Raw genomic sequence first — 15006 nt, forward strand, 5'->3', positions numbered from 1 at the left:
TTTCGGCTCATCTCGAAAGAGCCATACAATCGATTGCTGCTTTGTTTTGGGATCATAACTATAAATCTTATGTTTCGTCACCTGTTACTATATCCCACACCAAATTGGACGCCCCTTCGTTGAATCTGGTAAGCATAGCATTGCACCAAGTAACGCCATACGTTTTTTGAGCCTCAGTCAAATTGTGTGGGATCTACCGAGAGTACAGCTTTTTCACACCCAAATGTTTGTGTAGTATTGATTGTATTTGTCTCATGCCTATGCCTAAAGGTGCCCAAATCTCATGGTATGTCACATGCCTATCTGTTTTGATCATACGGCGTACAGCATCGATACACACGACCGCGTTTGAATTCTGCAAACCAGCTATAAATAGTCGTCTTGTATGGTGCTTCATCGCCAAAAGCAGTTTGAAGCCGAGCGAAGCTCCGTTGAGCAGTTAAATTACCGAGAGCACAGCTTTTTCACACCCAAATGTTTGTGTAGTATTGATTGTATTTGACTCGTGCCTATGCCTTGAGATGCCTGAATCTCATGGTATGTCACGTGCCTGTCTGTTTTGATCATACGGCGGCAGCATCGATGTTTTTGTTGTTCACAGCAGAGGATGGGCGACCATCACGAAATTCGTCACTGAGATTCACACGACTGCGTTAGAATTCTGCATACCACCTATATTTAGTTGTTTGCATGGTGTTTGATCACCAAAAGCAGTTTGAAGCCGAGCGAAGTTCCGCTGAGCTGTTAAATTACACTCTATTTGATGACGCCACAGTGTAAAAACACTTGTTTTTACACTGTGGCGTCACTTGCCAGTCAAATGAAACAAACTGTATACTACAGCCAAAGAGTTCCATTTTCAAATGTTGTAATTACTTTTTAAATATTGTTTATGTAAGTGGCCAATTCCGAAAACTTATAGTGCGCCCTATGTATACGTATGTGAATATGAATTGCCAATTTTCGTATCAATTTACAAAAATTGACTATTCAAGTGAACCTGTGCCCAGCAGTTAGATGAATAATGGGCCGATGATGATACAAATTAAACAAGTTTGGCTATTTATTCCATAAGCGTAACTAACATTCAACCAAGAGTCGATAGAATATTTATTGATTGCAATCACTAGCTGCTTGCAAGCGGACAACACTTGAGCTATGAACTCAAAAAACTCAAAACTTAAAAAAAAACTGACTGTAGTTAAACATAGTTGTAAGTAACTGCAAACAATGTTATTTAAGATTAGTTTTATAATTATGTTCATGTAGATAAATAAAAATCTTTTTATTATTTATTTAATTTTGCTAAATAACTTCGGCTACTATTGACATGATTACAATATGATAATTGTTTTGTAGGAAGTAGGTTTCATTCCTAATCGCTGCTTCTTTAGACACTCTTCCTGCAGTAGTTTACGACATCACTTCTGTCTAAATTTGTACAGATACTCTCATGAATTTTCTCCTTGTTACAGTAACCCGACTCCCGAAGAAAATCACTACCTGACTGTTACCTGGTTACCGGTATCTAAAGACAATCTTTACTACCTGAACTTAGGCAATGAGCTTTCCCTTGGAACGAACCCAGATTGTGAAAAGATGGAGTTTTGGACTTCCCTTTACAACAAACACTATAAGATCTGGGACCATCCCAAGGTCAACAACGAGGAAGTACCTAGAAAGGAACCAGAAACCTTAACAGTTGTTCAAGGAACCACTACATTTCATGAACCTGACGCAGTAGATACGGTACCAGAACCAACAAAAACCGAAGAATTGAATGTGATTGATGAACGTATAGTAGTCGAAGAACCAACAGTAATTGAAGAACCAAAAGTTGTTGATGAACCTAAAGTTGTTGATGAAGAACCGAAAATAGTTCTGGAAGACCCAAAATTGAACCAAATCGACCCTGTCCGGGTTCAGGAAGAAGCCATTAACCAAGAAACTAACAACGGTTCTATTGAGGAACCAAAACACATAGAAACGGTTGAACAACCAGGAACAAAGCATATGAATGGCAATGGAATAGATAAGAAAGCTACACCGCGTACCTCGAATGAAATTAAAATGGTGCAAAACGCAAATGGAATTCCCAAAGATGTAATAAGAGCGAATGACCCCCCAGAGGACGACTTACCCAAAAATATTGGCGTTAACAAATTCGTGAATTTCTTCGAATCACTTGGAGGTAAAAAGTAATCGATTTGAATTATAACGTACACCACATTTGTAAGGTTGATATTCGGAACAACGCTGCAGACTCAAACTACAGACTTTAACGGCAGAGAGCAGTCCATAGTTGCGTCACCTGCGGTCTGCAGTGCAGTTCGGGATTGCACCTGACAAAAAACCTGTCACTTGTAGATATTACGTGTGTAGGACTTCAATACGTTGACAGTACGTATACACGAGTGCATGGCCAAAGCCGAAAGAGGGTAAATAGTAAAAATCATTGTTTGATGTGAAATCTAAAATTTTCTCTCCCTTCTCCGTTGACTCAGCGATCCGAAGTGGGTCATGGCTCTGTCTAGTGCGGTATCCTTCCTGTTCTCTGCGTGTAGGACGTCTCATGTAGGCCCTTCTCATCTCCCTATAAACTGGCACCCTTTAGCCAACGGAGTCCTGCAGACTTGTTTATCTAAAATAGTCTAAATTATTATTTTTTCTTTCAAAGTCGTTCATCACCTTTATACGTCATAATTTCATAAAACATAGATTTAGAAAAAATATTAATATTATGCTGTATTTATAACATTCCATTATTATGTTCACGAGAAATTTTTAATTTAAATTAATGTAGTTATTTATAATTAACGAAATTTATTTTTTGACTATGTCATTCAAGGACTGTACTCGTAGCATGATTTGTATTCTGCTCTCCTTGTCATAACTATAGTATAAAGATATAAATAAGATCATTGGGTTTAGGTAATTAACTAAAGCGTGAAACACAGAAAACGGGTGCGGGACGGGCCGGGTCGGGAGCACGGCGGGTATAATTCCGTGTATTTTTTTTAAATGTGAGCAACACACCGATGTAAATTCATTTTCAAAGAGGACTGTATCAGCGACCGCCATCTTGAATGTTTGATAACCAACTGAATGATGTGCAGCGTCTTCACAGCACATCAGTGAAACACAGCGTGTGTATGGAATGCCGCATCTAGTATGCTAGAACATAGATATCGTTGAGTTTTCGCTTTATTGGTACGCAACAACAACGTAGTTGACATTTTTTGGACGCCAATATCTCGAAAGTTAACAAAATGCAAATGCATTAGTTATGATAAGGAGTACAGTATTATTTTAAAGACGTAACAATTTTGTCGTTCAAAAACAATTAAGAATTATGTAGTAATGTTTGTAATTATTTAAAATTGTAGATATGTGCCAATATTGAATCCTAGTATATTTTATAAAGTAATAAATACTTATTGTGAATTAAGAAATAATTGTTATTTTATAGTCATTTATTGTTAGCATTATTTTTATAATTATTATTGTGTAATTAAATAAAAATTACGTATATTTCAAATGTAGTTTAGTTCTGGTCGACTTTACTGGTACAAACAACGGCAAATTTTTATTTATTTGCCGAGAAAACTTCTTTTTCTGCATCTGAAGCCATGTAGATGAGAGCTTCTAAGGTCCACAATAAACTTAAGAGGTCTATGCTATGGGTTATCTATTAATTACACAAGTTCTACGAAAAATTGTTTTGAATTTTGTCAGTCATACCAGTGGTATTTTTTGGGTTGGATACGGGAAAAACAATGAAAAAAATCCATCACTTGTTGTATATATATGTACAAATCACGTAATTTTGCACTTTTTTGACATACGAAGAATACGCACATACAACTGCCACCTTACCTATTTCTGCCGCCAAGCAGTAGAGTGAGCATTACTACGTTCTAGTTCCGAAGGTAGCTCTAGGTAGCTGGTGAAACTACAGGCACATGGGCCTTGTCAGCTTATGTCTCAGAGTGTCGGACGCAGTGGCAGTGCCCCTCAGATCTTTATGATTTAAAGCTTCTCAGAGCTTAAAAAATAAATTTGTTGTGTAGTTTACATAGCGTGCCTTATTCCAGCGTGACCATGGTCGAGTTTTGGAAATGTAACTAGACAGAAAAAAAATCGCTATTTAGTCGGTTCTAATCGCAAAAAAACTAGATTTAGTCGGTCCGCCGTTCAAAAGTTATGAGGGTGTTTTACTGTCCACGCTGGAATAAGCTTATTCCAGCGGCACCATTTCTCAATCTCGAGAACCACAACACCTAGCTTAGATCTGAATACACTAAAAAAAGTCATGATTTAGTCGGTTCTAGTCGTAAAAAACTAAATTTAGTAGTTACGCCGTTTGAAGTTATTACGGTGTTTTACTGTCCACGCTGAAATAAGCTTATTCCGGCGGCATCATTTTTGAATCTCGAGAACTACAGCTCCTAGCTTAGATTTGAATGAACCCAAAAAAAGTCGGGAAATTTTAGAATTAACTGGTAAACCGTGTGCTCGCGCTATTTTTTTTCTCAACCCGATATATGCAACAAGGATTTCTCCATTCCCTCCCAGGTGGAGCCACTATGCGTGGAGCGCTTAGGGGATGGAAAAAAAATAATAATGGACAGGAGCTGGCCCTATGTACGGAATAAGACAATAACATGTTTATGTACGCACATATCATACTCTCTATAATGTGTTAACTGCCTCCATGGCCGAACGGTTTCCATGCCGGACTGCCACGCAGAGGTCCCAGGTTCGATTCCCGGGCCGGGAGAAATATTTGTATGGCCTACATTTATTTCTCTCGTGAGTTTGAATTATGTCGGTAATATATGTGGTGTACTTTATATACACTACAATATTCAGGTTTTTTTCAGGGTGCAATCGCACCCTCTGGACAGCATCAACGGCCCCCAATTGCTTCGGACCTCGGAACCTACTGTCTCTTCAGCGACTATTAGGAGGCGGTAGGGACCACTTTGGGAAACTATGCCTTAGAGGTTAGGTTAGGTCGCGGATTGTTTTGTTCCGGTACTCATCACATCAGTAGCAACCCGTTTATAAGTCCTACTGCTGAGCAGGGTTCTCCTTTAAGGCGAGTGCTTTTAAGCCATAGTCAGCCATATTGGCCCAATGCTGATAGGACAGAAAGATGCTGCATTGAGCGACATTAATTTACAAGAAAGATATTTCGGAGTGCAACCCGCACAAATTACACTCAAACTCACGAGAGAAATAAAATGTAGTCCATACAAACATTTCTCCGTTTACGTGGATTCAAGAATTGCTACCTATTTGTTACCTTTTTAACCGAGTTCAAAAAAGGAGGAGGTTCTCAATTAGACTGTATGTTTTTTTGTATGTATGTTACGCGATAACTCCGGTATTTGTGAACCGATTTTCATGATTCTTTTTTTGCTGTACTTCCATAGTGGTCCCATTCCATTTTGAAGAAAATCATCCACCTCTAAGGGTGGCTGCTCACGCATGAAGATTCATTTTTATAAATAGCGTCCAACTTTAATTTAGGAGCAATTATTTTAATGGTTGATTTTGCTATTTCTCCACTTCAAGGCGTTTTTCTCTGATTATACTTTGAGTAGTGAGAACCGATTTTTATTATCTCCATTGTCAAGTCCTGTATAGTGGCGAACTAGGGGATATTTCAATAAAACTTAGCATATATACATAATTCCACGTACTTTTGAGGTCGGTTTTTTTAGTAAGCTGTACTGAGATTAATTAAATAACGGCTACCTTTGATATATTTTGAGAAATTAAATAAAATGATCCGCCGTTCTGATATCAGGATGGCTTCAGTATGAAGGGAGCAGAGTTTCCAAAAGTATGTATGTTTACGCAGGAATGCAGGGTGTGAAAGAAAGGTCTTCTGTTCGTTTTCAATATGCTGAATGTAATGTACTTAGAAATGAATACAAAAATATAATTATATTAAACAATGCGTCTGATGCGCTAATTCTCGCAGAGTGAGAAAAAAAGAAAATGACAGCTCCGATGCGAGGCGAAGTGTGGGAGGCGGGCCGGCTGCGCTTTTTTGTCGCGTGCGTTAACAAGCTCCTCGGGGTGGAACATTCTGTTCCACTGCATCAGTTATAGGTAGTACACCTAGTCGGTTGTAGGCTCGGGTCAGGACTCCCAACTTAGTGTAGACGTCAGCGACGCGTGGGCAGCCATCTGAAGATCCATGTAGCTGCACGATGCGGCCCAGCAACCAGCGATTGGGCGGGAGGCGGTCGTCGTTGATCACCACCATGTTTCCGATGCTTAGCTGTTTTTCACCTGGTCTCTGCCACTTGACTCGTTTTTGAAGCTCTGAAACGTATTCTCTGTAGTAACGGCTCCAGAACTGATCAATGAGCGCTCGTATTCGTTTGTAACGAGGCAAGGTGCCAATGTTTGCTTCGTTCGTCAAGCGAACCACAGGAGAAGGCAACATCGTGAGAGAACGTCCAAGAATGAAATGAGAAGGAGTCAGAGGTGCAAGGTCGTTTGGATATGAGGAGAGGGGGGTTAAGGGCCTTGAGTTAAGAATTCCTTCGATTTGTACTAACAGAGTGTTAATTTCCTCATAGGTAAGATGAGTGAGAGATAGCATTCTTTTTAAATGATGTTTAACAGACTGCACTGAACGTTCAGCTAAACCGTTAAAGTGGGGACTGTAAGCTGGCGAAAATTTAAATTTAATTTGCTGTTCCGCTGCATACGCACTTATATCATTGCATTTGGACTTAAGAAACCTTGAAAATTCATTGCAAGCACCAACAAAGTTGGTTCCATTGTCCGAGTATATGCTGAGAGGTTTGCCTTTACGAGCGATAAAACGATTTAGAGCGGCAATGAAAGCCTCCGCGCTTAAATCAGTTACAAGTTCTATGTGTACAGCCCTTACAGCTTGACAAACGAATACATAAACGTATGCTTTTATTAAGCGGCAACCTCTACCTTTTCTGTCAGCCAGTAAAACAGGACCACAATAATCAGTAGATACATGACTAAAAACAAATTCAGCCTGAAGGCGATTCCTTGGCAAATTACTCATTTTAGGTTGAATTGACCTTCCCGCAAATCTACAACAAATTATGCATTCATGTGTCACTTTCCTTGCTATATTCCTACCACCTTCGATCCAGTACTTATGACGCATGACTGATAGCAGCAACTGGGGTCCGGCATGCATGAACAACCTGTGATAGTGCCGGAACAATAACAGAGTTACATGATGAGCTGCATGCAGTAGAATGGGGTGTTTGGTTTCATAGTCATAGTTGGAGTTGCTTAATCTACCACCGACACGAACGACCTGCTCCTCAGCTAAGAATGGATTCAAATTTTGTATTTGGGACTTGCATGAAAGCTGCCCTTTGTGAAGGAAACTATTATATTCTTTAGCGAAACAATCCATTTGAACGATTTTACACAAGAGGAGACTGGCGTGATTCAGTTCAGGCACCTTCAGGTATCCTGCATTTCTATTTTCACGGTTCCTGCAATTATAGACGAATCTGAGCAGATATGCAATCACTCTTTGTAACTTGCCATATGCTGAAAAACGAAGAATGAAATCATTCTGATCAGTAGCTAAGTTACAACTAAGCTGATGTACATCAGCATCAATTGAGAAAGTAGGTGGCCATGCCACCACAATTTGGAATTTTTAAGCTGTTTGGCGTCGCAGCCGCGAGAGCCAATGTCAGCAGGATTGAGCGCAGTAGGTACATGCCTCCACTGGTCCGAGTCAGTGGATTCAGTTATTTCATTTATCTTAATCAGAACAAAGGCCTTGAGGCTCGCCCTTGGTGTTCTAATCTAACCCAAAACCACCAGAAGTGGCAGCTGTCTATGTTAAGTCTTAAAGACCCTTTTACAATATTTGCTAACCGGACCGCCAATAAAGCACCGCTAAGCTCCAAGCGCGGTACTGTCATTCCTTTGAGCGGTGCAATCATTTTAGCTGCAATCAAATTAATCACAATTTTACCACACTCTGTAACTGAGCGTAAATAGATACAGGCACATACAGTGCCTGCAGAGAAGCGTCACAAAAGGCATGTAACTCTATTCTTTTGGGGGATTCGCACAGTGCATGTCGGGGTATAATGATCTCATTCAACACCGTAATTGACTTTAAAAATGTTAGCCAGTTATGCTCTGTTTCAATAGGTAAATTTTCATCCCAAGACAATTTAGAAGACCAGAGCTTTTGCATGATAAGCTTTGCTTGCAGTATGCAAGGATTGACGAGGCCGAGAGGATCAAAGATCTGACCAATAGTGGACAAAACCGACCTTTTGCTAGACCCTTTGATACTGTCTGGATTTGTGTCTAAACTTTTTGAGAAGAATAAACAGTCCGATTTGCAGGACCATCGTAGGCCCAGCGTTTTAGCATGGTCATCACTTGTTAATTTTAATAAATCGTCTCCTCAGTCGTCTTGTATGTTCTCCAACACGATTGAACTATTTGAGCGCCACTTTCTGAGGTGAAATTGAGCCTTCTTAGCTGGTTTTGAACGCCTTGACAAATCTCTGATAATTCAGTTTCAGAGCTGTGTCCACTGATGTAATCATCAACGTAAATATCATGCAATATAGACTCTGACACCGCAGAAGCAAGAGAGGAAGCCTTTGAAAATTCTATGCATTCGTATGCTAGCTGCATCAAACACCTTGTGGTGGCTAGCCACATGGCTGAGGCAGTTCCATAGCTCACCGTATTGAGGCGGTAGAGGTTCAGCTCCTGAGAGGGATCAAAGCGCCAAAGAATCTGTTGTAGGCCGCGTTGGTCTTCAGATATGAGTACGCAACGATACATCTTCTCACAATCCGAAGTGACGACATATCTGTGCTGTCGAAAACGTATTAAAATGTTTATTAAATCGTCCTGGATCTTTGGGCCTACACATTGAATGTCATTGAAGGAAACACCAGTAGAGGTGGCTGTTGAGGCATCAAATACTGAACGCAGTTTAGTTGTGAGGTTCGATTCTTTCAATACACCGTGATGAGGCATTATATAAGAATACTTATCGTTATAGGTGGTGTTGGGAGTCATGTGACCTAAGTCAATGTACTCCTGTATGAAATTGCAATATTTTTCTTTGAATGAAGGGTCTTTAGCAAAACGTCTCTCCAATGAATGAAATCTGGTTGAGGCTTGGTGATAGAAATCGCCCAACAAATCAGGTGACCTTTTGAGAGGAATTTTTACAACAAACCTCCCATCATACCGTCTTTCAGTTGTTTCTAGGAAAAATCGTTCACACTCCTCTTCCTCCTTTGTAGTTTTGCGTGGACAGGGCACAGACTCTAACTCAAAAAATATGTCTAGCTGACTTTGTAATTTAAATTCATTTAGGAAATGGCAGTGGACTGTATGATTTTTAGATTTGCTTTTATTTTCCTTTTGTGTAGGCACAACTCCCGATACTAACCATCCCAATTTGGTTTCGCTGAGTATTGGCTTGTTTTTTCCTAAAGAGATACGACTTTGTCCTAATACATTCCAAAAAACTTCAGCATTTAGCAACACGCTTATTTCATAGGGAATGTTGAAACTAGGATCAGCCAGTTGTAAATGAGAGGGAATGCGTAGTGGAGTAATAGTAATACGTGCTGTAGGTAAAAGTTGAGTAATTTGAGGCACAATGAAACAATCTACTTCTTGTGTAAATGTCTTAGTGCGGGATGACAGACATAGACTTGATCTTTTGTGTATGTATTGTGTTTTGCAATTTAGTCCTTCAACTGTGGTTGAGGCTGATTGGGTTGGCAATTTGAGTTTCTTGCTCAGCTCATTTGTGATAAAATTTGTAGTGCTGCCATTGTCCAGCAAGGCGCGAACTGTGTGTTTTCTACCATCACTACCTACAATATCTACGAGAGCAGTGGATAAAAGGACATAGCTGTGTCTATTTGTAGAAGACAGAACTATGTCATGCTCTGTTTCCTCTTCCTCAGCCAGAGATTCAGTCTCATTATGCTTATGTATGTGTACCTGTTCCTGTGGATATGGCTCCTCCTGCACGTTTGCATCTGTATATGAAGAAGTGTCTTGGTGTGAAACCAATATAATGCGCTCACTCTCCCTGTTACTGACTGAAGTTGATGTTGTATTGTCAGTATGCAGCATTGTGTTGTGTATCCTTTCGCAAATCCTGCAAGGTCCAAACTTGTATTCATTTATGTTAAGTTCCTGTCTTAGGCAATTTGCACACAGATTTAATTGTTTCACCTTTTGTAGCTTAACATTGAGAGGCAGTGATTTGAATTTCAAGCATTGGTAAATGGGATGAAACTGCTTGCAATAATTGCATTTAATTGAGATAGATGGTGAATTTGTGATGAAGGATTTAGTTTTAGAGCTTACTGGCTCACTATGCCTTCGCCTGGGATCAGTGCGTTCCAAAGATTCTAGAAGATCTGCCTGACCTTTCAGAAAAGTTATGAACTTGTCCAGACTGGGTAGCTCTTTACAAAAATTGTTGTGTTCTCTCCAAGCCCTACTGGAAGTGACATCTAACTTACTGGATGCCATATGTATTATTAATACATCCCAGTTCTCTGTTTTGATTTTGAGTATGTTGAGTGCTCTTAAATTTTTATTTATATTGTCTATCATGCTTCTCAAAGCAACAGAAGACTCCTTTGCAACAGTTTGAATATCTAATAATGACTGAACGTGATTACTAATCAACAATTTATCACTATGATAACGTTCACATTATGTTTCCCATGCAACATCATAGTTGCTAGCAGAAAAGTCCAAAGACGAAATTACTTGTTTAGCAGCATCCTTTAAAGTCAGGCCACACAGACGCGGTATAGCGGGAAAAGCGTTTCGGGGCGGACCTGCGGGAAGCGAATGCGTGCCGGGGCATGCCACACCATACATAGCAGACCCGAGTGTAGTTCGTGACGGGACAGCGGCACGAAGGCGGCCGGTGTGACACCAAAAGCGTCACGCCACATTTCATTTTCAACACAAATAAAGAAAGGTCCATGTCACTATCGGATAGTGATGTAGAAGAACTTCTTTAAACTTTTGTATGGGGTGTTAAAGTTACCTTGAAAAAAAATCTGCTAAAAATTTCAAGAAAAAATTAAATACATATTTTTTTAGTGCTGAAACTAGAGTTTACTAGAGTAATTCGGGCTTTCTTTGGCATTGTGCTCATTAGCTGGGCTGTTTCGGGTTACCGTTACAAAAACTAGAACAGCAAAATTAGCAAATTTGTAATTGTAGTACTTAAAAATGGGGTACAGTGCGTACATTTTCAACATTTTTCATTAAAATGCTTATATTACAAAAACAAAATGACTCCGATTTTTTAAATATTTTTTTTTCTGGGTAGTTACAAACTAGGCAATATTCTGTTCCCAGGACACCCTGTATACTTACTTTGAAGGTTTTGAATCAAACTATTCATATGAACAGAAATTGTTTATTTAAAAACATTTAAAAAATTCTATAATCTTAACACAATTAAGTTGAATCATATTTTTTCAGTGAGACTCACTGGGCATTTTCATTATAACAAATAATAGGTATCTAAGATTTGTAGAATCAACAATAATAATTGCATTTAACTACTGTACCTACGTACTTTATTATTAACAATCTATATACGTAATTAACTTGAAACTTCTTTTTCTATCAGTCCAAATGGGCATTTTTATTTTAATAAATAATAAGTACCTATCTAAGATTTGTATAACACCAATTTTTTTGTTTAAGTCATGTATCTACATAAGTGCATTATTATGAACAATCTTGACATAGTTAATTTGAAACTTCTTTTTCTATCTGTCTCACATCACTTTTTATTTTGACAAATTATTATTTGTCATCTGATTATGCAATTGAAATGTTAACTTGAAACTTCTTTTTGTAGCAAACTCACTGGGCGTTTTTATTTTAACTAATAATATGTACCTATCTAAGATTTATGTAACAACAATTGTATTTAACTTATGTACCTACTTATATTATTATGGGCAATTTTAACATAGTTAACTTGAAACTTCTATTTCTAACAGACTCGCTGGGCATTTTTATTTTAACAAATAATTAATAGATAATAATATAGATATAAATATAGTACAATAAATAAAGATATAAAAGGTCCCTGTCGAAAGTTACATTATTATGAACAATCAACAATCTTAATACATTTAATTCAAACTTCTTTTACTATCAGTCTAATGCTGGCTTCCTACGGCCCATGATTTTTTATTTTAACAAATAACAGGCGTCTAAGATTTGTAGAATCAACAACAATTCTATTTGATTTTATGTACTTACTTAAATTATTATGAACAATGCATAATTGCAATTATACTTAACTTATGTACCTACTTATACACTCGGGAGCAATGAATCCGAGTCACTAACATAAAAATCAACATCTCAGAACTAACAATGCAAACTTATTCAAATAAAAAGTGTTTTGTAGACCATTTAATACTCTAATAAAAATTATAAAACTCCTTTATTGCTATATAAAACACTTTCTATTTATTAAATTAGCATTCATCGTTTCTGATATATTGAGGTTTATGTTTGTGTCCCAGATTCCTTGCTAGTATTACTATTCTTTGTAATAAGTCTTATTACATTTTTTATGTTATCACAGCATTAATTCAGTACCGTACCTCTTGGAATTACCCTGTGCAGCTTAGTCTTCAACGATATTACTGGTATCATAATGGGAAAAACAAGTCTTCAGGAATTTGTTGCAATGAAACTGGGATACTTTCTTGATCATTATTACTTGTTGTGCTAATTAAGGTAAATGAAGGAGATTGTACCGGTGCTACTGAAATTTGATTTTCTTCTAGGTCGTTCAGTTCAGCTTCTGTAAAAATGTGTGCAAGTTTCAATTTGATTTCGGCTTGAATTGTGGGTTTCAGTTTTTTAAAAGTTTCTGCATAACTAATAAACAGGTAATCTACGACGTCATGTTTTTTTCTTATTATTTAAATAATTGAAAACTTTATTCACGTCGCCTTGAGAGCCTAATTTCCTTTTCGTTGGAGGTATTGGCATAGCTATCTCTGGTGAAGGTGGTATTTCTGGCGGTGGAAGAGGTATCTCACAGTTGATTGTTATTGATGGAGACGTTTTCCACAACGTACCTATTCGGCCAGCTAACATAGAAATGGCAAGTCCATAGACGTCCCATGCAATGTGATATTGAAATGACAATCTTCTTCAAACTTTCAATTCCTCGTACAAATCAAAGATCGTCTGATTATGCAATTGAAATCAGAGAACAATTTGTCAATTATTTTAATAACAATTAAAAAAATAAAAAATATACTCACGACGTTGATTTAGCTCCTTGGAATAGTTTCCCAAATAATTTCTGTTTTTATAATTTCTATCACTTGTATTAAATAAACTGGGGTATGATTGCACCAATGAATGATATAAGTTTTTCCCGTTAGTATTATTAGTTAGTCCCGAGTGTAGTTCGTGACGGGACAGCGGTACGAAGGCGGCCGGTGTGACACCAAAAGCGTCACGCCACATTTCATTTTCAACACAAATAAAAAAAGGTCCATGTCACTATCGGATAGTGATGAAGAAGTGATGAAGGGGTGTTAAAGTTACCTTGGCATTGTGCTCATTAGCTGGGCTGTTTCGGGTTACCGTTACAAAAACTACAGCTAACAACTAACAGCAAAATTAGCAAATTTGTAATTGTAGTACTTAAAAATGGGGTACAGGGCGTACATTTTCAACATTTTTCATTAAAATGCTTATATTACAAAAAGAACATGACTCCGATTTCTTTAATATTTTTATTTCTGGATAATGTAATAGGTAAGTGAACAATGGCAATATTTTCGTATGCCAGTAATGAAATGAATGTCTTTCCATCCATTTTCGGTGTACACAGTTCATAATTTTTGTAAAATTATAGCAGGTTATATTTAGGTAAGAAATTATACACACTTCCGAATACCATTTTTGAAAACTTGTCTTACCGTCCATTTTAGGTGTACACAGTTCATAATTTTTGTAAAATTGTAGAAGAAACTAGGTAGGTAGGTGAGAAATTGTAACACTTCGGAATGGCATTATTGAAAAGTCATCTTTCCGTTCATTTTATGTGTACACAGTTCATAATTTTTCTATGCAAAGTGAATTTTGCAGAATCAAAAAAGTGCCAACTAAAGGTTGTTGCAGGGCAACAACGTAAAGATATCGCCGTTGAATATGTTAGCAGCTCTAAGCCCTGAAAAAGGCAAAAACATAAAATGTTGACTGTTTATTTAATTAAATATAGATAAATCATTATCGTAATGCGATATACTGATGGTAATAATGATAAAATAATGAACGAGGTAAATTTAGATAAGAAGATAGTTATAAGTACTGTTGCTAAATACAACACCAAGAATTGGACTTGTCTTGCTTCTGGTCTCGGTCTTCCTGCAAGAGTCTCGCAAATCTTGCGATTAATAATAATAATAAAATCGTTTATTTATCTCAACACATTAATAAGTAAAATTAAATATAAGCTCTACACAGTGTTTAGTAACAATAGTGGTGTGAGATAAAAAGGTCTGTAACTCAGCACAATGGTAGAATGTTACACAACGCCGGTGATATTCTGCCACAGCCTTCATAAAAGAATTAGAACTAACAAATTGCTACTTATCAAAATATCATATTGTAATGGTTCCTAGAAAAAGTGACAATGAGGGTTCAGGTTCAGGTTTTATAACAACGCAACAAAGTGCATTTTGAGTACATATTGACATAGGTATGTAACTCACTATAAGATACGAAGGCCAACCTAATGACGAAAATAATTTTAAAATATTATACGTTCTTACTGATTGATTTTAGATATTTATTTATTTTTATATGATAGTTAATATTTATTTAGTAAATGTATGTTAAGTCAATATGCGGTGGCCCATGGACTCAGGTATAATGCTAAGAAAAGTGAGCTGCTAGTTTTCAAAGCGG

The 15006-nt window shown here is 37.5% G+C and overlaps 1 protein-coding gene across 3 annotated transcripts in view; it reads left to right on the forward strand.

Annotated features, from left to right (window-relative positions):
• Positions 1–3428, forward strand: part of LOC113232259 (juvenile hormone esterase-like) — a 67961-nt gene extending 64533 nt beyond the window's left edge. For all 3 annotated transcript variants that reach the window (XM_026466924.1, XM_026466926.1, XM_026466927.1), the window contains one exon: positions 1476–3428. In XM_026466924.1, the coding sequence (XP_026322709.1) occupies positions 1476–2202 (727 nt within the window). In that variant the 3' untranslated portion in view covers positions 2203–3428. The remainder of the gene's footprint in view (positions 1–1475) is intronic.
• Positions 3429–15006: the final 11578 nt, after the last annotated feature.

This window comes from Hyposmocoma kahamanoa, unplaced genomic scaffold (genome assembly GCF_003589595.1).
Source record: "Hyposmocoma kahamanoa isolate Upper Pololo Valley unplaced genomic scaffold, ASM358959v1 67, whole genome shotgun sequence".
NCBI classification, from domain to species: Eukaryota; Metazoa; Arthropoda; class Insecta; order Lepidoptera; family Cosmopterigidae; genus Hyposmocoma; species Hyposmocoma kahamanoa.